Consider the following 25620-nt stretch of genomic DNA (forward strand, 5'->3'; position numbering starts at 1 on the left):
ATTTTATTGGACATTGAGAGTGATGGATTCTATCACTAGTGAACCACCCCTAGTCCCCTAAGTTTTCAAAAATAAAGATTTAGTTTATGGTTATCTTAGTCAAAAACGCGTTTCAGTTACGAGAGACGTCGTCGGAAAATACGTAAGTATCGCCGGAATTGGTACTTCTTCACCGGAAATGGTTTCGGGTGATACGATTTTCGTGGTTAAAACTTTGAGTGGTTTAGTATAGATGGTGCTGAATGAAAAGTGAGGTCGGTATCGTGTTCGGTTTCGATTACCGGAACTAGGTTTCTCCACTAGAACAAGATAAGAAAGAAGTAGTACAGAGAAATGAACTAACCAAGTTAGATGGGATGAGGAAAAATGAATGAAAGACACTAAATTTATAGGGGGTAACAGAAACTTCTAGTTGGCAACAAGTTGCATGGTTTTGCAGAGGAACAATTTGTCCAAAGTCAATCTGTATAATTCATGCATAGTATATTTTATCCCAATAAAAATTCTCATCCACCCAATTGAAACTTGTCTGAATCTTTTACGCATACAAGATTTCCAATTGCAAGAATCATTACAAGTATATTATTATTTTTGCTATTATTAGCTTTTTAATTTGTTAATAAGAAATTATTTATTTACTTGTTATCATTATCATTATTTTAAACTTCAAATTTTAATAAATGAAAGACATATGTATATAAATTTTGGTTATTACAACTATTACCCCTTAAATGAAATTTTAATATACTACTTGCTTAGGATTGAACCAAAGACCTACCACTAAGAGACAAAAATCTCTATCAGGTGAGTTAGCCCGCATTGACAGAGAGTATAACTAATTAGTGGGGATCTTATGTATTAAATCAAATTATCCTGTTTTTTTCTTTAATATGGTTTCAAGCAGTGGCAGAATTAGCCCATTAAATCAGGGGTATCCCAATTTTTTTTACCGTACAATCATACAATATAAAAAAGGATAACAAATAAATCAAGTAAAATAAATACCTAACTAACTGGGCCACAATTTCAATCAATTATTAATAATTTGGGTAATTGGACCACTGTTTCAATCGAGCTCTCTTATTATACAAGTTTGGGTTGGTTAGGGGCATCCTTGTATTATTTTAGGGGTATCTTTGATATAAAATCAGCAAAAAAATTACACTATGAATACGCACTTGAGCCGTAGCCCGTGCTATGACTGCTAAAGCATCGGGTCCACCCCTGGTTTCAAGGAAATAATTACATAACATTTTCGTTTTGTTTAATGCAACGTAGGTTTTCCAAGTGACAAAAAAAATAGTTATACCGAACCGGCATTCGTAAAGTTAAGAATATAAATTTTTTATTTTACTCCTAAATTAATTTATAATATTTGATTTTTCTCTTACTGTCAAATTGTATTGTACTAACTTTATTTTACATACATTTTCTTACTTTATAAACAATATAGGGTAGAGTCAAATTCCTACCACGTACAACCAAACAAAGCTATAAAACATTACAAAGGCAAACCAATGACAATTAACAAAGCTACAAATTGTACATATGATGTTACAAAAAGATAATCTCATATTGATTTTGTTTTATCAAAATCTAGTTTAGAACCCCGTATTATACACGGGTTGTATAAATTTAATTTTATATAATAAGCGATATAGTTATATCTTTAAAATACCATGTATATTACACGAGATAAATAAATATAATATAATCGATTAACACGTACGGTTGTCAAGATATGTATTTAGATGTTAACTTTGATGTACTGTTTACTTATTAAATTTTTAATTTACTTTTTTATTTATTATTAGGTTAGAAACATATGTATTACATGTGACAGAACTAATAAAATATTAGATGATTACAAATAAGCGAAAAAATAAAATAAATAGTAAATAAATAAGAGAGATCCATGAAGTTTGTGACTTAATATAATTTTTTTATTATCCTTATCTAAATTATATTTGATTAAACAATTGTTTAGTAGGACAAAGAAATTGAAAAATAATTAAGGAGATTATTAATTCAAAGTTTGATAAAAAATGTTATCATTATCTAAATTATATATAGTTAAACTATTTTTAATAAGAAAAAGAAATTAAAAAATAAAATAAGGAGGCATACGTTTCAATTTTTTTTTTTATTTATTAGTATAGAAAGATGATGTGTACGTATGTGTAATTGTATAATTACTAAGTTATATAAGTTTATTGTAGGGGACTATGTCGACGTATAGAGGTGCACAAATCGGGTTAGGGTTTGAACCCAACTCTGGTTCAAACCGGTTTAAAGTGAAGCTTAAAAAAGTCAAATCGGGTTGAGATTGAAATCGGGTTAGGTTCAACCCGTGTTAGTGGTTTGTAAAACTAAACCCTACAAAACCAGGTAGGGTTGGGTTAGGACCGGGTTGGACTCTCAAACCGGGTTCAACCCTATTGCTCAACCTTATTAAAAAAAAAACTCTTAACAAAATATAATAAACATAATTAACTAAAAAATTCACATTATGTATATACTTTTTAATTTTATAAATAAGTAAAACATAATATCATTAAAAACGCTAAAAAAACCAATATAGAGTTTTCAAAATTATCTATCTTCTTCGATGTAGTCATAGTTTAGCGTTTTGTCTAAGACTGTCTTCTTAATTGATGACGGGGGTAGCCCAAGACTAAATAAAGTGACTAAACATGCAAGTGCTTAAAGGGTTAAACGGTTCAATGGTTGAAAAGCTGTGAAATGAGAAAAGCGAGGAGGGAACAGTAATCAATCACATCCGAGCTCACTTCACCAACCCACGCTCGCAAAAGCAAAGCAGGTCTGAACAATACATGCTATTATCCAGGGGACAAAAGCCTTCAACCCCAAAAGGGGAAACCCTCCACTGCAAACAGGTTCTACTAGTCTTGTACATACCATTTGAGGAGATGTCTTCCCCTATAAGAAGACAGCTCATTCACCCTAAAAGACATTCTTCGATCAGTTGAGATTCCCTCATTTCTGGTCATTCGTGGAGTACTTGCTCACTCTCAAGTTACTTCTTATCACATCCACCACACACATTCTGTTTGCTTTCACTTCTGGATTCGAGCACGTCTCGGAGAAAGAACTCTCAGCAAACAACAATTACATACTAGTGAACCTCCTTCCACGTTTTGCAAACGTGGGGGGACCCCGCGACCTGCGTTAGGCAAGGTTGAACCCTTCAACCTTTTTGCCTAACCGACTCAGCTACCATCTTTGGTCTCGTGTTTGTTGCATCAACAAATTGCCTCCCACCGTGGGGCTACGCCGCTATTTCTTCTCAAATAAGACCTAGTAGTGTAGCTCTCTTCACTCAAAGTCACCATGTCAGAAAGTGGATCTCCGGAAGAAGTGAACCAGATCCCTAACACTTCCACCCCGGGTGGTGGCCAAGCTCATACGACTATAACAACACCTTTCTCGACTCCGGGGAGCACACCCGAGTTCCTTACCTTCAACACACCAACCCCATCCAGATCCGGGGCTCCATCCCCCAGTGTCGGTGTATCTGACACCCCGACGCGTGTTGAACTTACCCCCGAGGGGGTCGCTAATAATTTCCTCGAGTTAAGGTCACTTCTTAACCAACATGTGAGTAAAGAAAGGGAAAAGGGCATAAGGATTCGTTTAGATTATGACGAACCTGAGCCAACGTTGTCTCCCGGACCACCCCTACCACCTTTTACCACAAGAAGTGAGGCTGGTCCCAGCAACCCTTCAAACCCTCACCCTTATCTATCCACTATGACAAATCCTACGGTACATCCTATCCTCTCTTCCCAACCAATTACTAGTGGTGCTCTTCTGGGACATGAGCTAACACTTGACCAGCTCCTACAGTCCCCAGTGACAAGCTATCCAGCTTCTGTAACAACCACATGGGAGCAGGCTCTGTCCGTGCTCCCTTTAGCACGAAGTGCTGTTACTAGCACCCTTCTTGCAATAAACTGCTCAGTTGGTCCAGGAAGCCTTCAAGGCTTCCACCTCATGCCCAATATGATGACCCAGATGATGGCCAACTTCCCGTGGCAACACTTCATTAATCAAGTGCTAGCCACTCAGGGGAATCATGGCAATAGTAACAATGTGGATACAAGGCCTGAAGAGGACTTGGCTAAACCCTATAAGCCAAGCAACCTTTCATGCTTCTTAAGGCAGATAGCCGATTATGATTTTCATTCAAAAATCAAGATGCCAACCCACATCAGAACGTATGATGGGACTGAAGATCCCGAGGACCACCTCCAGATCTTCACTGGTGCTGCTCGAATAGAAAAATGGTCAAATGCTGAATGTTGCCTAATGTTCATGCAGACTCTTGTTGGATCCGCCAGAATCTGGTTCAACGACCTACCTGCTCAATGCATTCGAAGCTTTGACGATCTCAGCAGGGGTTTTCTGGCAAACTTCTCCCAACAAAGGCGATATGTCAAGGACACAACAGTAATCTTCCAGATAAAACAACGTGATGATGAAAGTCTTCGAGCATTCATTGAACGATACAAGAAGGAAGGTCTGACCTATGTAGGGGCTGACGAGAAAATGAGAGTGGCTGGCTTTATGAATGCCATAACCTCTAAATACCTCACACGAGATTTCAACAAATCTCTACCCAAAACCTTGGAAGAAGCCCTTGAAAGGGCCGAAGTCCACATTCGGGGAGAGGAAGCTGTAGACATCAAGGAACAAAGGAAAAGAGGGTCTGGCTGGCGAAGCAATAGTCCAGCCAGAAAGAGGGGAAACTTCAGCTCCTATGACAGGCGCCCAAAGGGTTCAGACTCTCGAAGGGCTGAAGGTCGGAACCCTTCAAGCAGAGACAAAGGCATGAGTTTCACTCCCCTCACCAAAACCCCTCAAGAAATCCTGGCAAAAGAAGAAGTCAAACAAAACTTTAGACCTCCCAGGCCTCTCCCCAAAAGCAGAAAAAATGAGAACTCCACGCAATTCTGTGAGTTTCATGAAGAAAAGGGACATCACACCAACGATTGCTTCCAACTAAAAAAGAGAATTGAAGAGGCTGTTAAGTTTGGAGAACTCGCCCATTTGGTAAAAGGAGTTCGAGACAAGATGGCTGAAGGCAAGGGAAAGGAAGTCAATATGGTATACTCTGATGAAAAGGTTCCTCACAAGAAGCAGCGGTTGGAAGCCTGGGAGCTTCAGTGTGTCTGCTTCCCCCCAACGAGGTTGGAAGCTGGGGCAGCCACTGAAATCATGTTCGAAAAGTTCTTCAACCGTTTAAGCAATGAAGAACGTTCAAGGCTTCAACCTTCCGGAACCTCCATAAAAGGCATCGCCGATATAACCCTCAAGCCTCTGGGGCAGCTAACCCTTGATGTTCGTTTCAGCGAAGGATCGAAAGAGAGAACCCGATCATTAACCTTTGTGGTTATCAACATCCCCTCAAGTTATGACGTAATCATAGGGAGGCCCGGACAATGTGCATTTTACATGGCAGTGTCTGTTGGCCATGGCACAGTCAAATTCCCTACTGAAAGAGGGATAGCAACCCTTCAACCCTCGCAGGAAGCTTACATGATTGAGGGTGAAAGCTCAAACAGTGAAGAAGACAGGCAAGGGTTGGTCATAAACCCTAAATACCCTGAGCAACGAATAAGGGTTAACCCAAACCTTTCCCAGGAGACCCTTTCATACCTTGAAAAGCTGCTAAAACATCACAGTGATGTATTCGCTTGGTGTCCTGAAGACATGACTGGGATCTCCCAGAACATTGCCGAACACGAGTTAAGAATACCACCAGATGTCAAACCGGTGGTCCAAAAGAAAAGAAGCCTGGCACCCGAAAGAAGCCTGGCAGCTTGCCAAGAGGTTGAAAAACTTGTGTCGGCCGGCATTCTCCGAGAAGTCAAGTACCAATCATGGGTTGCAAACCCGGTCATGGTCAAGAAACCCGACAACTCTTGGAGAATGTGCATAGATTTTAAAGATCTTAACAAAGCTTGTCCCAAAGATTGTTACCCACTGCCGGAAATCGATCTCAAAGTCTATTCCCTCACAGGATATTCGTTTAAATGCTTTCTTGATGCATACAAAGGTTATCACCAAATCCTCATGAAGAAGGAGGACGAAGAAAAGACAGCTTTTCACACGGACAAAGGTATCTTTTGCTATCAAAAGATGCCTTTTGGCCTCAAAAATGCAGGTGCCACCTATCAGCGACTCGTTGACAAGGCCTTCGAAAACCAAATTGGCAAAAACATGGAGGCGTACGTTGATGACTTGGTGATTAAAAGCAAAACGGAACACCAAATGCTTGACGATATTCAAGAAACTTTCAAGAACCTCAGAAAGGTCAACATGAAGCTCAATCCGGAGAAATGCTCGTTCGGATTCGAGGAAGGAAAATTCTTGGGTCACATCGTCGGAAAGCAAAGCATCAAGGCCAACCCTAACAAAGTAAAAGCCGTCCTCGAAGCTAAACCACCAAGAACCAAGAAGGAGGTTGAAAGCTTAAATGGGAAGCTTGCAGCCTTGAAGCGTTTTACCTCAAAATTGGCCGAAAGATCTCTACCCTTCTACAAAACGCTCAAGAACTGCTCAGACAAGAAGGATTTCAAATGGACCGATGAAGCTGAAGAAGCTTTCAATCAAATGAAGCAGCACTTAGCTTCCCTACCAGATATTGCAGCACCAGAAACTGGGGAGGTAATATCGGTGTACCTTTCAATTGCCGACGAAGCCATCAGTGCAGTTCTCACCATTGAAAGAGACAAGGCTCAGGTACCCGTTTATTTTTTCAGCAAAACTCTAAAATTAGCTGAAACCAAATACCCTCCCCTCGAAAAACTTGCCCTAGCTCTGGTTCAAACAGCTAGAAGGCTTAGGAGATACTTCCAAGCACATCCTATACAAGTGGTCACTGATCAACCTGTCAAGAATATGCTTGAAAAACCTGAGAACTCGGGAAGGCTAGCAAAATGGGCAGTGGAACTAGGTGAACATAACATCACCTATGTCCCACGAAAAGCCATTAAAGCTCAGGTTCTGGCTGACTTCCTGGTTGAAGTCCCAAGCCAAACAATTGACGAAGTAAACACCACAACCGCTGAACCCTCCAACCCTGAAGCCTGGAAATTATTCACTGATGGGGCTTCAAGCGTTGAAGGGTAAGGAGCTGGTTTAGTTCTAATCAACCCTGAAGGGCTAGAATTCACATATGCTCTCCTTTTTAATTTTCAGACCACTAATAACGAGGCTGAATACGAGGCATTGATCGCTGGTTTAAGACTGGTCAAAGAAATGAAAGTCCAGAAGCTTGAAGTGTTCACAGATTCATAACTAGTCTCAAGCCAAGTTAACGACAGCTATATCGCTAAAGAACCCAACATGAGAAGATACAAAGAGAAGTCCAAGGAGTTAATGAACACCTTCCAAACATGCAGCATTAAACAAATTCCAAGGTCCCAAAACAAAACGGCCGATGCCTTGAGCAAATTGGCATCCCTCACATTCGCCCACCTCACGAAAAAGGTGTTGGTTGAAGTGTTGAAGGCCCCATCGATTGATGAATTGGAAGTACAAGATGTAGTCACCGAGGAAGATCCAAATTGGATGACTCCCATCAAAAAATTCCTCCAAGATAATGAACTACCCAATGATCAAATAGAAGCCGAAAGGGTTAAAATCAAAGCAAGACAATATGTGTTGCAAGGAGAAACCCTCTACAAAAAAGGTTACCTTGCACCCTTGCTAAGATGTGTGGGTCCCGAACAAAGCAAGTATTTGATTAAGGAAGTACATGAAGGAATATGTGGAGCTCATTTTGGAGCTAGGTCGGTGGTTGCAAAGCTCATGAACCTTGGATATTTCTGGCCGTCGATGCATCGTGACACCGTTGAACAATTGAAGAAATGTGATGCCTGTCAAATTCATGCCCCAATTCCAAGAAGTCCCAAACATGACATTGTTCCAATAACCTCGGCATGGCCATTCCATAAATGGGGAATGGACATTATTGGGCCATTCCCTCCAAGCAAAGGGGGAGTAAAGTTCTTATTGGTAGCAATCGACTACTTCAGCAAGTGGCCAGAGGTTAAACCCCTTGCCAAGATCACAGGAAAACAAGTCATAGACTTCGTTTGGGAAAATATCATCTGCCGCTATGGGTTTCCGGGGGTAATTGTCACCGATAATGGAAAGCAATTTGCCGAGAAACCTTTCAGCCTTTGGTGCAAGGAATACAGGATCAACCAGATCTTTAGCTCAGTGGCTTACCCGCAGTCAAACGGCCAGGTCGAAAGGACCAACAGAAGCATTGTGGAAGGCATCAAAACAAGATTGGGAAGATATGAAAGCAATTGGCTCGAAGAATTGCCTAGCGTTTTATGGGCAATTAGAACAACCGAAAAAGCAAGTCACAAGAAAACACCTTACAGCTTGGTATTTGGATCCGAGGCCGTAATCCCTGCTGAAATAGGAGTTGTAACCCAACGAATTGTCAACATGGATCCCGAAGTAAATCAACAAGAGACCATGTTGAATTTACAACTCCTAGAGGAAGCCCGAGATCAAGCGGCAATACAAGAAGCCAAATACAAACAAAAGATGGAAGCCTACTACAACAAGAAGGTTAAGAATGAACGATTCAAACCAAGGGATCTAGTCCTCAAAAACAACGAAGCTAGCAAAAAGGAAAATCAAGGGAAGCTGGGCCCAAAATGGGAAGGTCCATATACCATCCTCGAAGCACACAAGGGCGGATCCTACAAGATAGCAGACTCAGAAGGCAAAAGGCTTCCAAGACATTGGAACGGAAAAACCCTGAGAAAATTCTATGTTTAGACAAAAAAGTTTGGTTTATATCAAAATGAAAACCTTTTGTAAAAAGCAGGTACTGCTTGAATGAATGAAGTTGATTTATCAAACTTGTCTTTCTATCCTAATATCAGGTTGAGAACCTAGCAAAAAACTCCATGGCAAGGGCCATGTAAGGGGATGAGCTCCCAGGCCATATCGCTCAATAGGTTCAAGGGTTGAATGAACCTATATAAGGGGTGAGTTCTTAAATCAATACAACTCCATGAGACTTATTAAGCGAAAATAACAATGTCTCATAAGTAGGTTTGAACAGCCTACACCAATCATTCCTTAAGTCTTAGAAATGCAATCAACAAATAGGCTTACGAAATCAAGTAAATCACAAAAAAAAAAAAATAATAATAATGAAAAGGATAGATACTACGTCTTCTTGTTCATAAACACGAAGGCTAAGTGTCTGCAGCACTGAACCCTTTAAAGTGTAAAAAACAAAAGACAAAGTAAACTCAACAAAAGACAAGGCTAAGAAAAAATGATAATTGACAAAGGGAAAATAAGCAGGCCCACCAATAAAACATGCAAACCAAACCAAAAGCTATCAAGGCTTCAAGCCACCCAGATAATAAGCTCGAAACGTCGAAGGCTTAAACCCAAAAGCAGCTAACCAAAAGGCTCGAAGGGTTAAGAGCCTACTGAACAAATCAAGCAAAGCAAGTAAACAAACATAACACAAGTAACATAATAACCATCATACCATAACTAGGAAGGTCATAAGAGACCTTCAGAAAAGAGTTAAAGCAAGTTCTAGTAACTTGCAAGAGAAACTATTGTTCAAATGGCCATACAGGCCCAACAAACCACCAACAGGAACCTTAAGGGTTCCTGAAAACCTAATATTGTTTAAAACATTACAGACATAAAGTGTTTTGCTAAGAAAGCTACGAATAAATGTCAAATGGCAGAAGGCTTGGAACCTTCAGCTTTGGACTTCTTGGCTTTCTTAGACTTCTTGGCCTTAGCGCCATCACCACCACCAACCGCGGAGGTCTCTAAACCAACATCCTTTGAAGCATCAGGCAGACTGGAAAGGGTATCATCACTATCTCCAGAATAAGATCTCTTCTTGGAGAGGGAGCCCAAAACCTCAGCACACACCTTTTCATTCAGACCCTCAGGTTTCATATCCTGTAAAACAGATAAAGGCTTACCAAAGCAAGAGGAAACCTGATGAACATAGGGATAGGTTAGCCTCTCCATTTGTTCAACTGAGCTCTTGAATACATCAGAAGAATCCGGGCGAAATAAGGGAGACTTTTCCAGAGCATGCCCAGCTTCATGCAGTTTATAACCAGCAACAAGACCTTGGTGTTTTCCCAAGTTGAGCAATTTTGTATACACTTCACCAAGAGCATAGTTAAACTCAGTAGAGTGAAGTAGGTAAGTGACAACCTGTTGAAAACCCTGCTCAATCAACCACTGGTTATCGCTAGTGGCACGAGACACTGAAGCCTTCAAACTCTTTTTCTCCTCATCAAAGGATTTCTGAGCAACAGACAAAGCCTCCCTGTCCGCCTTTAGCTTCAACCGATCAGCCTCGAAGTTCTTCTTAAAGTCAGTCATTTCAATTTCATGCTGCCTGGATAAGCCTTCAACCTTCTTAGACCAAGCCTCCTCCTTCTCAGCAAAGCTGCTGATCTCCTTTCTCATTGACGCCATTGAAGACTTCATTTTATCTTTCTTTTTAGAAAAGTATTCATACTCTCGCATCCTTTGGCAAAAACGAGCAACCCCCTGAGGAAGCATGGCTGCAAGGTTGCAAGTACTAAGAATCATCCGGGATAGCATCACATCATCGTCCATCTCAGAGATAGTCTTATGAACCGAAGGAGGAGCAATATGACTAAGGGCCTCTTCACAGACAGAAGCATATTTAAAGCTATCATCAACCTTCACCGACCAGCTTGGCACATAAACGACATCAGGATTCAACCCTTCAACGTCCGTACTCGAAGAACCTTGAACAGGTGTAGCAGCAACCTTCCTGGCCGAATCCTTTTTGTCACGAACAACTAACTTCCCTTCCCTTTCGGAACCCGCCTCAACACCTTGGTCCTCAGACTCTTCGATATCATCACTCAATTCCACCGGTTCAGTAGAAGTGGATTGAGGAGCAGCTTTCAAACGATGAGTAGATCGTCGAGTTGAAGCCTTGGGAGCAAGAGGCTTAGAGAAACCTTTCACAGTCGACACACTAACATAACCACCACTCTCAAACCTTTGCTCAACAGTCCTAACAACAACATTCTCACCCGAAACAGATGGAGCATCCTCAAACACAACGTCCGAAGTGTCATCACTCTTGATGAAATCCAAGGCAGACATAACTGAAAAGAACAAACGGACAAAACATGAGACAAAAATTTGAAAAATAAAAGAAAAACAAAAACAAAAATGCATACCCGTGCCATCTCTCATCAGAACCGGATCCCGGTCGGCTTTTTCCCACAACTTACTAACCCCTAATAGAACCAGCAAATGCTCAGGAAAGGGACGAACCCTCGCAGGGCATTTACGAATACATTGCAGAAAAGCATCGTTTAAATCAGACTCAAGGGGTTCCGGTTCATTGAGAACATCATCCGGGTGACGCCACACAGTTTTAAACGGAACAATAGTATCCGAAACCCAGAAAAAACGATTCTTCCAAGTTCCAAGCGTGGTAACCATCGATGAAATAAGGCCAGAATCAACCTTAGACGCTTCAAAAGTAAACCAATTGCCATTCTTGGCGAGTCGGAAAAAACGACGGAATAACAACAAAGAGGGATCATATCCGAGGGCACGACACAAAACCTCGAAGTGTAAAACCCTAGCCATGCCCTTCGGATGAATCTGACCAAAGGAAACCCGGTAATACTCTAACAAATTCAAAACAAATAGAGAAAACGGATAGCGAAGGTTTGAAAATTCAAAGTGACGGCAATAAAGGGCGATGAAACCAGCCGGGCATTTATCAATCGAAGCGTCACACGCAGGAGCAGTAGGTGTAAATTCAGCCCCAATGCCATAATCTTTACAAAACAACTCTACTTCCCCTTGGGTTAACCGGGAAAAGGATCTCGCTAAATCCTTAAGGGCACCCATTTTTGCAAGAAAATTATGAAACAAAAGTAAAGCAAAGGATGAACAAACACTAACCTTGAAAGAAAAGGGGAAAGATTTGCAGGAAACACTTGATGCAAAATGAAACGGTAGCAAAAAAAAAAATATAAAACGAATTAATATAGGGGCAATAAAGTAATTAAAGTCTTCTGCAAAACCGCCACCCTATCTACTGCCATACATCAATCAAATCAACTGTCAATCATTTAAAATTCAAATTCAAATATTAACTGCCTTCAACCTTTCAACCCATCAAGCAACGAGCCATTGAAACCTTCAAGCAATAACACACATGCATAAAAGTCAGAAGTCTTTGAGTATACTACCCAAAAGCCTCTGACTTGGGGGGCTGATGACGGGGGTAGCCCAAGACTAAATAAAGTGACTAAACATGCAAGTGCTTAAAGGGTTAAACGGTTCAATGGTTGAAAAGCTGTGAAATGGGAAAAGCGAGGAGGGAACAGTAATCAATCACATCCGAGCTCACTTCACCAACCCACGCTCGCAAAAGCAAAGCAGGTCTGAACAATACATGCTATTATCCAGGGGACAAAAGCCTTCAACCCCAAAAGGGGAAACCCTCCACTGCAAACAGGTTCTACTAGTCTTGTACATACCATTTGAGGAGATGTCTTCCCCTATAAGAAGACAGCTCATTCACCCTAAAAGACATTCTTCGATCAGTTGAGATTCCCTCATTTCTGGTCATTCGTGGAGTACTTGCTCACTCTCAAGTTACTTCTTATCACATCCACCACACACATTCTGTTTGCTTTCACTTCTGGATTCGAGCACGTCTCGGAGAAAGAACTCTCAGCAAACAACAATTACATACTAGTGAACCTCCTTCCACGTTTTGCAAACGTGGGGGGACCCCGCGACCTGCGTTAGGCAAGGTTGAACCCTTCAACCTTTTTGCCTAACCGATTCAGCTACCATCTTTGGTCTCGTGTTTGTTGCATCAACATTAATCACTATTGATGCCCATGCCTAACCCCATGTCATACCCAAATTCGCCATCAGAAATTGAAATTGAAAACGATTAAAATGTAGTTGGTGTCATTCTGGCACGGAAAAAGCTTATTATTACTTTTACAATCAATAACGACCATCATTAGTTAGCCACCTATCTTTATTTCAAAACTAATAAGCAAATTCAGTATAATTTTCTCTTAGAACTAACACCAAACTAAGCTACTTGAACAATGGTTACTGGGATCACTGAAAAACCGAAACTTAATATGGACGAAAGACGAACACGCATTTAATCAAAATAATAGATAGCGTTCAATCAATAGGGTTCAAACCGGTTTGGCAAACCAGGTTCTGTTGTGTGGGTTACAAATTGCCGGGTTGAAATCGGTGTAGCTGAAAAACATCCAAACCGAGTACTACCCTACTGGTTGAAAAGGGTTTAACCCGGGTTTGGGTCAGAGGTTGTCAGGTTCGGTTTCTAACCCGGTTTAGGGTGAACGGGGCACCATGCGGGGAGGCATGTGGTGACCCAAGTCCCCTAGAGGGAACACCGCCGCCATCAACGAGGGGAGTCAATTAGGTGAATGGAATCGGTGAGAGGTTACCGAATGAAGGAGGGAGGGAGATGGTGGGCCACCCTTTTTTCAACCAATCAAAACATTTCTTTTTTTTTCTTTTTGAATAAAAAAACAAGTCCCCTAAGAGGGGAGTGCCGCCATCAAATTGAGGGTGTGAGGGGAGTTAAGAGGGGAGTTGACGTGACGCGTGCTGATTGGCCGTGCGTAAGAGAGGGGACTCCCCTAAAAGGGGAGTGCCCCGTTCACCCTTAGGGTTGCACCTCTAGCCACGGACAACGACAACAAGCATGGCTCTCAATTAAGAAGGTAATTTCTTTAATTTCTAATTGGTTTTCCTTTTTGTCATCGTTGTGAAATGTGTATTGCTTCTTATTTACTCTCGCTTATTTGTTGTTCAGGTGGAACTTCGATTGGAATTGGAAAAGCTTATCTTGTTGGGTACAATAACTACGGAGATTTTAAATTTGTATTCATTTGTCATGCTTGATCATGTGTTTGTTTAGTTTGTTTTATTAAAAATTAGGTTTGCTTATTTAAGTTTGTTTAAAGATTGGTTGGATAGTGAAATTAAATTTCATGTTGAAGTATAACTTGGTTTGTGTGCTAAAGAGGAAGAATTTCAATCTGGTGCATTTGTTGTAGTTAACTGGTAAAAGTGTCACGTTCCAAATATCTAAATGTGTTTGCTATGGTGAGAGAAGCTTCAAAAGAATTACAGGTTTTCGTTCTTTTGATGTAATAGAATCAGAATGCATCGAACAAGATATGGCATTGTTGATTCCATATATAGAACAAGATGACATAACTATTGTCAACATTATGTACGTGCCTCTGACAATTTAACAAAGTTTATACTCTATTTGTTACAACTTTTTACCGTCTTTGTTGTATTTATATCTAACACGTTTCGCATTAGTGCGCAGCAACGCACGCGAGGTTAAATACTAGTTTTATACATTTTACAATGTACGTTATTATTGATAGAAATGTGAAGCCATGTTCTAGTTTCGTAATTACTTCCTAAGCATACGGGAAAACGGATTCCGGGCCACCCAGGTGAATTCGTATGTTTCCTAGGGTACAACAGCATAAGCAGATTGTACTGTCGAGATTAACCTAACACCTGAAAGTATACATGAAATAAGAGTGTGTAGAGATGTAAAGTTTGGGAATTCGTTTGATGCTGTGTGTGTTGTGTGAACCATACGAATTCCGTGTGTTGTCTCTTCTCTAAATAAAGCACAAAGCTTTGTATGTTGTTTAGAATTCCAAAACTGAAATGTCAGAATTGAATACAAAATTCAATAAAATTAAGTCTCAAAATTTAATGACATAATGATTTCTGAGAACTTAATTCAACTTGACCAGTAGGAATGTAAATAGTCTCCCGCTGATCACACCAGATTACTGGCTCGAGCCACATGAGGCGAGACGCATCTAAAAAATAGTAAAGGCGGCTCCAAGCGGCAATGCGAAGTGCGCTATCAAAGCACCACATTGCGTCCATCGCCCTCGTCACGGCCCCGTGCCATAACTCGGGCGCGTGTCGGGTGCTTCACACCCTCCTGGCTGTCACTGGGTGTGACTTGTCACATAGGAATATATTTGTGTAGAGAATTATAATTATAAATCAAAAAAGGATTTATCTCTCCACCAGTGGGACAAACATAACTTCCCACACATTAAAGTTCCAACACACAACAATTAAAGCTCCAACACACAATTAAAGCTTATGATCTCTCATTCATTTTGCTTTAGTCACTAAATAATTATTACGTTAATCAATAATATAATATTATTTTTCAAAATTTCCAACAATCCCTCACATGAATGGAGATCATCTCATACACTTAAGTGTCACGATAAATTTCAGCGGTTAAGTAATGCAGGATAGGTAGGTTTCCCTTTGAACCCTCCTTTGTGACATACTTAGTCTCCTAGCGGTTAGTAGACGCGATGTCCTTGAACCAATCTCTTTTTATGTAGACGTTATTAAACATCACACATTAATTTTCCAGGTCTGGCTAACCCCTCATAGTTGTGTCCGTCATGGTCATGGAACACTATCCTGGTTCTGCGAGAGCTCTAGGAATTGTGCTCCCAATTCCATTTGAAGTGACCCCACTTCTCTCTAACATAGGTGATTTACAAATCTTTAAAAACCATGTGCTTAACCTCTCTTAATATCATTGATTTAAGGTAGGAATGGATTAGGAAGTTTGTGTTGATTTAGTTAGTTTTAATTAAATTATTTGATTTATATAGTAGAATTAAGATTAGTTAAATATATCTAATTATTTTATTGTCTAGAAGATAGAAGTATGAGTTTGAATATGTTTAGGAAGATACTTAATATAAATAGATGGTTAGGGTCTATATATTTTGTAGAGTCAGTTTTTATCATAAAAGAAGAGTCGCTCTTGGTTAAGATCAAAATTTTGTGTACGTGTTCTTAGGCCTGATTGCCAACAATTGGTTTCAGAGTTTGACCGTTTTGAGATTCGTTTATGAGCAAGGGCTGCAACCCTCTTTAACTGCGCGGCTCCAACAGTGGTAAAAGGGGCTAAGAAGACGAAAGGGTCGGCAATTGAAGCCGACAGTAGGTTTACAAAGAACAAAAAGTAGGTCACCAGTTTTTGGTAGAAGATCGATTAACCAACCCGATAAACAAGATCAATATAACTAGGCTGATAAAGGTCGTAAATCCAAGTTTTCTTTGAAGATTTTGTTGGGATTCAGTGGTGTCAATTTTACTTTTTATCAAAACGGGTTTGACATATTTTATTAACTAAATATATAATTAATAAATACGCAGCAGAATAAATATATTAATCAACACCAAAAGTGTATCGAACAGGATCATGGTTACAAACATGCAAATACGATACATAAATAATTAATCTACCGATGGAAAAATTATACCCTTGTGGTTAATAATTAACCGTGTGAGACACCGAAGTACAACGAACGAGTGCTAGACACGAACACGAACCGAGCGGCGCAGCTTACCGGTCTTAATAACACAAAAGAAAAGGAAAAATAGGGCAGCACACTTCTGAAAGTGGTGGCCGTATAATTGTTTTGACGGCACTTGTAATTTTGTGATTGTCTCACAAAATGAATTCCTTTTGTTTTGTGATCTACTACGGCAGTGAACAACTAAAGAGATAATAGACATAAAATATATATACTAATATATATTTAGGTTAACTAATAACCCTAATTATCTCTTAGGCTCCGAAGCCTAGTATAATAAGTTCAAGCCCAGACGCGATACGAAGCCCGAAAAACAAAGTTTAATTAAATAAGTAATTAAACATTATATTATTTATAACCCGTATAAATAATAAATCCCGTTTCTCGCGGATATATAATTATTCTAGATAATTATATATTTCGTTCCGTTAATTGTTCGTGGTCACCAGTTAACCAAGTTAAGTGGATTTAATGTTCGTTGCCCAAGGTGTAACTCTTACGGGTCATAGCTCCGTCAGCAGCGTTGACTTATCGAACCCGTACATATAAATCCAACAATCTCCCACTTGGACGTCCTTTGATAAAATCCTCAACGCAGACAGTCAGCGGCGCTCTAGCTGCACATGGCTGCCCCCAACAAGGTATGACACTTTAAAATCATTAACCAAAACATCTTGCCATTAGTAACAACTTACTATTTCAAGACAATAGACTTATGGTAATTGTCGTCATTCATCCTTTCTGTAAAAGACATAAATTGAATCAATGAGACATGGATTAAATTCATTCTCATATGGTGTTCAATTATTATTGTTCTCGATCAAGAGTCAAGTGGTCCGAACAAACACACAGTAAGTTTGGGTAAGGCCTTACACTTCACCAGTTTGAATCAACGAGGGCGCCACAATGTCTAACTGTTACATATCATGTAAGAGTACAGAATCCCATATCGACTACATACAACTCCCACTGAACTTCAGAACTATTCCCAATTAAAGCCTTTATGACTGGCAGTTACGCGACAGCGGTTGACAGTAATCAAAGAATAATCCTTGGTAAACGGAAGTTCTAATATGTATCTCAGGTCAAAGGATACTAAATGAGTATACCAATATCAAAGCATCTTATGACTAAGATCCATGAAGATGATTTGATGCGAGTTACATCCAACGTCATTCTCAATGAGGTCTGTAAATTTGGAAGTCAACTCCTTGAGTCCAAAGTCAGAATAGTCTTAATTCAGAATCGTTCCCACGAGTCTGACCGACTACGGATAGTTTAGAATGCAAGATTCACGGATTAAACGTATTAAAATCGAACACAGTTATAAGATTCAAAATTGCATTTAACCAGTAAATCAAAATTGAATTAAAAAATACAACTGTTAAAAGTTCGTACATCCAAATACTAAATCAAAACATACTGCTAGCTAATCTAAGCCCGATAGCACCCATGTGCTGATCATGCTTGTCCTGAGTCATGGGCTTAGTAAACGGGTCTGCTAGGTTTTGATATGTGTCCACTTTGCTTATCACGATGTCTCCACGTTCCACAATTTCCCGTATGTAGTGGAACTTTCTTAGAATGTGCTTGGCCTTGTGATGAGACCTGGGCTCTTTGGCTTGAGCAATAGCACCTGTGTTATCACAGAATATCTCGATGGGTTTCTTAATGCTTGGAACCACATCGAGGTCGGTTATGAATTTCTTCATCCAAGCAGCCTCCTTTGCAGCATCTGATGCGGCTATATATTCAGATTCGGTGGTTGAATCCGCCACCACACTCTGCTTGGAGCTCTTCCATGAGATAGCTCCTCCATTTAGAGTGAATACGAAACCTGATTGTGAGCGAGAATCATATTGTTCAGTTTGAAAACTAGCATCAGCGTAACATCTTACAGTGAGCTCTTCTTCTACTCCTCCAAATACTAAGAACATATCTTTAGTTCTTCTCAAATACTTCAGAATGTTCTTAACAACAGTCCAATGGGCAATGCCAGGAGTTTGCTGATAACGACTAGTCATGCTTAAAGCATGTGAGACGTCAGGTCTAGTACATAACATAGCATACATGATAGAACCAATCGCTGAAGCATATGGAACTGCTTCCATTCGCTTAATTTCAATGTCCGTTGAAGGAGATTGCGATTTGTCCAACACAGTCCCTTTAGTCATAGGAACACCTCCTTTCTTGGAGTTTTCCATCTTAAAGCGTGTCATCATTTTGTCTATGTATGTACTTTGATTTAGCCTAAGAAGTCGCTTAGATCTATCCCTATAGATCTTGATTCCTAGAATGTAAGCTGTTTCTCCAAGATCTTTCATTGCAAAACAAGTTCCCAAATAGTGTTTAACTTCGTTAAGCATAGGGACGCTGTTTCCAAAAATCAGTATATCATCCACATACAGGATGAGGAATGATATAGTGCTCCCACTAGCCTTTCTGTAAACACAAGGCTCATCTTCATTTTTTACAAAACCAAACTCTGTGATCTTTTGGTCAAAACGAAGATTCCAGCTACGAGACGCCTGCTTGAGTCCATAAATGGACTTATTCAGCTTGCACACCCTATTAGGATATTTTGGATCAACAAAACCGTCTGGCTGAACCATATAGACATCTTCAGAGAGATGCCCATTAAGAAAAGCGGTTTTGACATCCATTTTCCATATCTCGTAGTCATAGTACACGGCTATGGCAAGCAATATCCTGATCGATTTGATCATAGCAACGGGCGAGAAGGTTTCATCATAGTCAATACCCTGAGTCTGAGTGAAACCCTTCGCAACTAGCTGTGCTTTAAAGGTGTGTACATTTCCATGCATATCGGTTTTTCTCTTGAAAACCCATTTGCTCCCTACTGCCCGAGATTCGGGGGGTAGCTCAACCAAGTCCCAGACTTGATTATCACGCATAGATTGCATCTCAGCGTTCATGGCTTCCAGCCATTTCGCAGATTCAGGATCTGAGATAGCAGATTTGTAGTTAGTAGGTTCGTCATTAGACTCATCTACTACCAAGACTTCAGCACCTTCGAGATGCCAAAGGTATTTGTCAGGTTCTTTACGAGTCCTGCTACTTCTGCGAACGCCTATGTTCATGTCTGATTCGTCAGCAACAATTTCTTGTTTTTCAGACGTTCCGACTTCATCGGCGGTTGTTGTTGGTTCTCAAATTTCTTCAAGATCAACCACAATATTTCCAGTTCCTCGATTAAGAAGTTCTTCCTCGAGAAAGTGCCCCTTCCTTTTGATGGAAATAACATTTGCATCAGGATGGTAGAAATAATATCCGCTTCTTTTATAGTATCCGACGAAAACAACCTTTTCGCCTCGAGGATCGAGCTTATCATCAGCATCACTTGTGATGTATGCATCACATCCCCATACTTTTAGGTATTCCAAATCGGGTTTACGCCCATGCCATATCTCATATGGGGTTTTGTTTACCTTTTTAGTCGGAGCCAGATTGACAATGCGGGCGGCAGTCATAAGAGCATGACCCCAAAAGGAGTGACAAGTTAGTTCTACACATCATCGATCGAACTATATTAAGTAGGGTTCGATTTCTCCTCTCGCTCACGCCATTAAGTTGGGGTGTGCCAGGTGGAGTGGGTTCTGAAATTATTCCACACTCTTTGAGATGATTGAGGAACTCTAAGCTGAGGTATTCACCACCTCGATCTGATCGAAGTATTTTTATCTTTCTAGTAAGTTGGTTTTCTACTTCGTTTTGAAACTCTTTGAACTTTTCAAAAGTTTCATGCTTATGCTTCATAAGATAGACATAAGCATATCGACTATAATCGTCGATGAAAATAACGAAGTATCTTTCATGGTTTCTTGTCATGGTTCTGAAAGGGCCACATACATCAGTGTGAATGAGTCCTAGCAGACCATTGGCCCGTTCACCAACACTAGTGAAGGGACGCTTTGTGAGTTTGCCAGCTAAGCAGGATTCGCAATCATTAAAGGAGTCCTGTCGAGTGGATTCAAGAATCCCCTCGGATTGGAGCCATTTTATGCATGCCTTACTTATGTGGCCAAGTCTACAATGCCATAGAAAGGTTTCATTAATACCAACTCTGTTACGCTTAGAAAGGTGATATATGTTATTACATGTTTGAACATCAATCTCATAAATACCATTTCGAGGTTTAGCCTCAAAATAAAAGACATCATTCAAGTAGGCAGAAATAGAAATACCATTAAAACGTACTTGAAACCTTGTTCAAACAAAAGGGAAACTGAAATAATGTTTCTGGTTATACCAGGTGCAAACAAACAATTGTTTAAATTAACTACAAGGCCAGAAGGACATGAAAATGAAATGTGCCAGTTGCAAGAACGGGCACTCTTTTCCCATCACCAACGATGAGTTCCATGTCGCCTTGTTTTAGCTACCTCCACTTTTCAGGCTCCTGCAAAACATTAGTGATGTGGTAACCACACCTGGTATCAAATACCCATGTGTTGCTGGAGACAGTAAAAAGTTCAATAACATAAATGAGAATACCTGAAGAAGTGCCAATGTTGTTGGCCTTGTTCGCCTTCAGCTTGGCTAGATACTGTGGGCAGTTCCTTTTCCAGTGCCCCATTTGGTTGCATTCAAAGCACTGACGCTCCTGGGGCGGGGGTGGTTTAGCAACCTGCTTGTTGTTGGTGGCAGATTTGGCAGCAACAACAGCCATTTTCTTGCCTTTGCTGTTATGAGCCCTTTTCTTGTTGTTGGGCTTCTTAACACCACCAGACTTGACCATCAGAACTTGGTTGGTTTTATGTGGAATGTTCATCTCGACTGTTTTAAGCATACCATGTAGCTCAGGCACAGTCTTCACCCAAGCATTCATATTATAGTTCATAATGAACTGGTCATACGAGCTAGGGAGAGAGTTCAAGATGAAGTCCGCTGCCATTTCATCTTGCAGGGGATAACCAAGTTTGTTCATCTGGTCAATGTACCCTTTCATCTTAAGCACATGAGTACTGACACATGATCCTTCTTGCATTTTACAGCTTATGAGCTGCTTCAGGGTGTCATATCGCTCCTGTCGGGCTTGTTTCTGAAACATGCCTTTCAGTTGCTGGATCATGTCATAAGCATCTTTATCTTCCATGTTCTTCTGAAGTTCAGGAGACATGGTGGCTTGCATAAGGCAGGCTACCTCAATGGCATCTTCGTTATGCTTTTCCAGTGCCTTACGAGCAGCAGTAGTGTTACTTTCAGGCTCGGTAGGGACTGGGCCATCTAAGATATAGAGCTTTTTCGCCATCTTGAGAACTATTCTCAGATTGCGGTGCCATTCGAGAAAGTTGGTGTTATTCAGTTTTTCCTTTTCAAGTATAGACTTGAGAACGAAGGAGTTGTTTTCATTAGACATCTGTTACATAAGCAAAGAGATTTTAATTAGTATTTTCGATGTATATTTCCTTATTTAATTAATGACCCATTACAGTAATTAGAACAAGGAATGAGAATCTGGCTATGTCAGTAGTAAAGGCAGCTGTGGCATGCACTTTAATAAGTGACTAGGCAAACTGACAACGAGTGTCAATTGTGAGAATTGCACAACTCTCGAGTATGAGGCCGCTAAGACAACTCTTGTCTATGCATTGATACGTTTAGCCTCATCTATGCCGACTTTTTACTTTCGAGACAGCTGGAGCATGTGGTGAGAAAAGAAAAAGTAATAGTCGTCCTAAAAGAGGTACTTGTGGAAGGGCCGGATGTGTCAACGAAACCCTTGCACCTTGGAAGGATATGCTAGACATCAAGTGTGGTGCTGTGGCTCCAAACACTGATGGTTCGCTTTACGTTCCAAGTGTAGCTTATGATAGGATGACATAGACTATTGATTTTAATTATGGGTTAATTTAATATTTACCAAGTAGGGTCGTAAGAGCCAATTTTAGTACATATTTAGTCGTGACATCTTGATGAACCCTTTCATCTCTCAGGACACTTAATTTTTAATAACCTATTAAAACTAAGTTTGTTGCGACTTGTATAACCATATAAAAGTTAATAGTTTTAAAACTATTAAGTTATGAGTTTTAAAAAGTTAAAACTTGTAAATTTCAAAAACTCTAATGGTTATTATTTTAAAATAAATTATTTGTTTTATAACAAATATTTACAAGTTGTAAAAATCAATTTAGAACTTGTTATAATTGATTGTGAACATTTTAAAACACCTTTTAAAAGTTTGGTATTAGGTTGGTATGTTATATAACAACTTATATGATAAAAGCAACCATAATAGCAAAAAATAAATATGTAAATCTTTAGGCCATTTTGTTTGATCTTGCTAGAGCCAAATAGCAAGACCAAACTGGGTCACGGGGTAATAAACAACCACAAGGATGGACCTAGTGCATCTAGTTGTCTTTAGCACCTCCTTGATTCCTGTAATGTCTTCAGTTTTGTCTTCGGGCCTTCAACTTTATATTATAATATAAAATATAACAAAAATTGAAACCCTAATCTATTACAACTTTGAGCCACAAAATGGGCCAAAACCATAAAACAAAACAATAACAAAAATACAAGTACAAGGTCGGCCAGATTTACATATTCAACACAATCACATTTAAGTGAGCAATCTTTTGGTCAAATAAAACAAATAAAACTTTTGACCAAATAACTTTTTGCCCAATAAATATTTAGATCTGAAACTTTAAACAAGTTAAAGTTTGAGATCTACAACCGGTTAAAAGGACCGGTTCCGATTTGCATGTTGTAAGCGTGGCTCTGATACCACTGTTGGGATTCAGTGGTGTCAATTTTACTTTTTATTAAAACGGGTTTGACATATTTTATTAACTAAATATATAATTAATAAATACGCAACGGAATAAATATATTAATCAACACCAAAAGTGAATCGAACAGGATCATGGTTACAAACATGCAAATACGATACATAAAATAATTAATCTACCGATGAGAAAAATTATACCCTTGTGGTTAATAATTAACCGTGTGAGACACCGAAGTACAACGAACGAGTGCTAGACACGAACACGAACCGAGCGGCGCAGCTTGCCGGTCTTAATAACACAAAAGAAAAGGAAAAATAGGGCAGCACACTTCTGAAAGTGGTGGCCGTATAATTGTTTTGACGGCACTTGTAATTTTGTGATTGTCTCACAAAATGAATTCCTTTTGTTTTGTGATCTACTACGGCAGTGAACAACTAAAGAGATAATAGACATAAAATATATATACTAATATATATTTAGTTTAACTAATAACCCTAATTATCTCTTAGGCTCCGAAGCCTAGTATAATAAGTTCAAGCCCAGACGCGATACGAAGCCCGAAAAACAAAGTTTAATTAAATAAGTATTTAAACATTATATTATTTATAACCTGTATAAATAATAAATCCCGTTTCTCACGGATATATAATTATTCTAGATAATTATATATTTCGTTCCGTTAATTGTTCGTGGTCACCAGTTAACCAAGTTAAGTGGATTTAATGTTCGTTGCCCAAGGTGTAACTCTTGCGGGTCATAGTTCGGTCAGCAACGTTGACTTATCGAACCCGTACATATAAATCCAACAGATTTCATTATCCAATTTACTTGCACATAATTCTCAATTAGACAAGATGTTACATATCTAATATTACAACACCAAACAGGCTCTCTACTCTAGCCACTATAAACAAGTAGTAACACACACCAGAAGGCTTACGTATCACAAGAGCATTACAATAAATGTAATGTCCCACACAATCCAAAAAAATCCTTAAAGCTCAGCATTTTTAAATTGATGGAACTAGTTTTCTTCCTCCTTGCAATGCAGGAGGCTTGGGTCTGGTGTGTGGGCACTTGACATTGATGAGAAGCTTCATGCCATTCTCACAATCCTTTCCAATGCCGCTAATAAACCCAAGTTTTCCCATGGATAGTAAGCGGACCTGATCCTTTCCAGAAGAAAGAGCTTCATTTTGATCTTTAGGAATTGTACATTCGTTAAACGCCGCCTCGTCTACTCCTAATACATTATGTTTCCCTACTGTGTAGTTGAACGCTACATCAACAATAGTGTGCAATTAGTTAGCGTGCTACAAGACATATAATTATTAGAGAACAACAATATATGTGTCATGTATAAAAATGTACCAAGAAAGTCTCCCATATAAAATTCCTTCCCCTTGGCCCAAGCTTCGAAATCAACATTTTCATTCCATCCTTTATCATCTCCAACCACGAACACAATCAACTCCGGTTGTGTTGGACCTGGAGTTGATTCTAGTTTCCTGTGGTTGGGATCATCAATTTGAAGCTTCGGATCTGATTGATCGCGAACCTCTATTTGAAGCTTCATATCACGGTCCTTGCAGTGTTGTGGAAATCCACAAATGAAATATTTTGGTCCTGGGGTATGTACGAATAGCGCATCCTTTCCAGTAGTGAAAATTTTAGCAGACGGAGGCACAATACATTTGTCATAGCTATCCTTATCGACTTCAATCAAATCATGTTCTCCAGCTTTATATCTGAAAACTACATCGCATAGGTATCGTATGTAACTATACATTAGACATTTTACTTTTTTTAGCAGCATAATCTTATAATTACGTACTTATACCAATAATATCAGCGTTATGTTATTCGCATAAACCAAATTATGTATGTTGTTATTAACTTATTATTCATGAAAATGTGTTCTGGTTTGCATAATTACTGCTTAAACATATGGATGAATAGTGAAAAAATGTACGTGAATCACTAATGAATCGATAAAAGGTTTAAATTCTTACTAAGTGTGTCACCAACTCTGATATCTCGCGCTTTTTCACGAGCATTGGCACCGGCACTCCAATTAATATTATGCACTGTGTGTTTTACCTCTTCAGCAACTGTGGTTGCTATGAGGATGATGAAGATGCTCCACAATTTTCTAGCCATTTTCGTTCACTTTCAACCAACTATGTTTTTATGAATTTATGCCTATTTGAAGGCATGGATGGTCATGGACTAACAATTTATATGCCTATTTTAAGGCACAAGCTCTGCACCATGATAATTGATGAATAAGATACTTTTTGTTGCCTGATGACTCGTTCAAATATTCTAAATTTGGGAAAACCATCCTTTCTTTGGAATATATGACT

General features: G+C 39.5%; 1 protein-coding gene across 1 annotated transcript; it reads right to left on the minus strand.

Annotated features, from left to right (window-relative positions):
• Positions 1–24264: 24264 nt before the first annotated feature.
• Positions 24265–25414, minus strand: LOC110863974 (blue copper protein 1a). The gene is made up of 3 exons (XM_022113157.2): positions 25267–25414; positions 24626–25009; positions 24265–24533 (listed from the first exon to the last, which is right to left on the minus strand). The coding sequence occupies exons 1-3, from the start codon at positions 25412–25414 to the stop codon at positions 24265–24267; spliced, it is 801 nt and encodes a 266-aa protein (XP_021968849.1).
• Between the last annotated feature and the right edge of the window lie 206 nt (positions 25415–25620).

This window comes from Helianthus annuus, chromosome 6 (genome assembly GCF_002127325.2).
Source record: "Helianthus annuus cultivar XRQ/B chromosome 6, HanXRQr2.0-SUNRISE, whole genome shotgun sequence".
NCBI classification, from domain to species: Eukaryota; Viridiplantae; Streptophyta; class Magnoliopsida; order Asterales; family Asteraceae; genus Helianthus; species Helianthus annuus.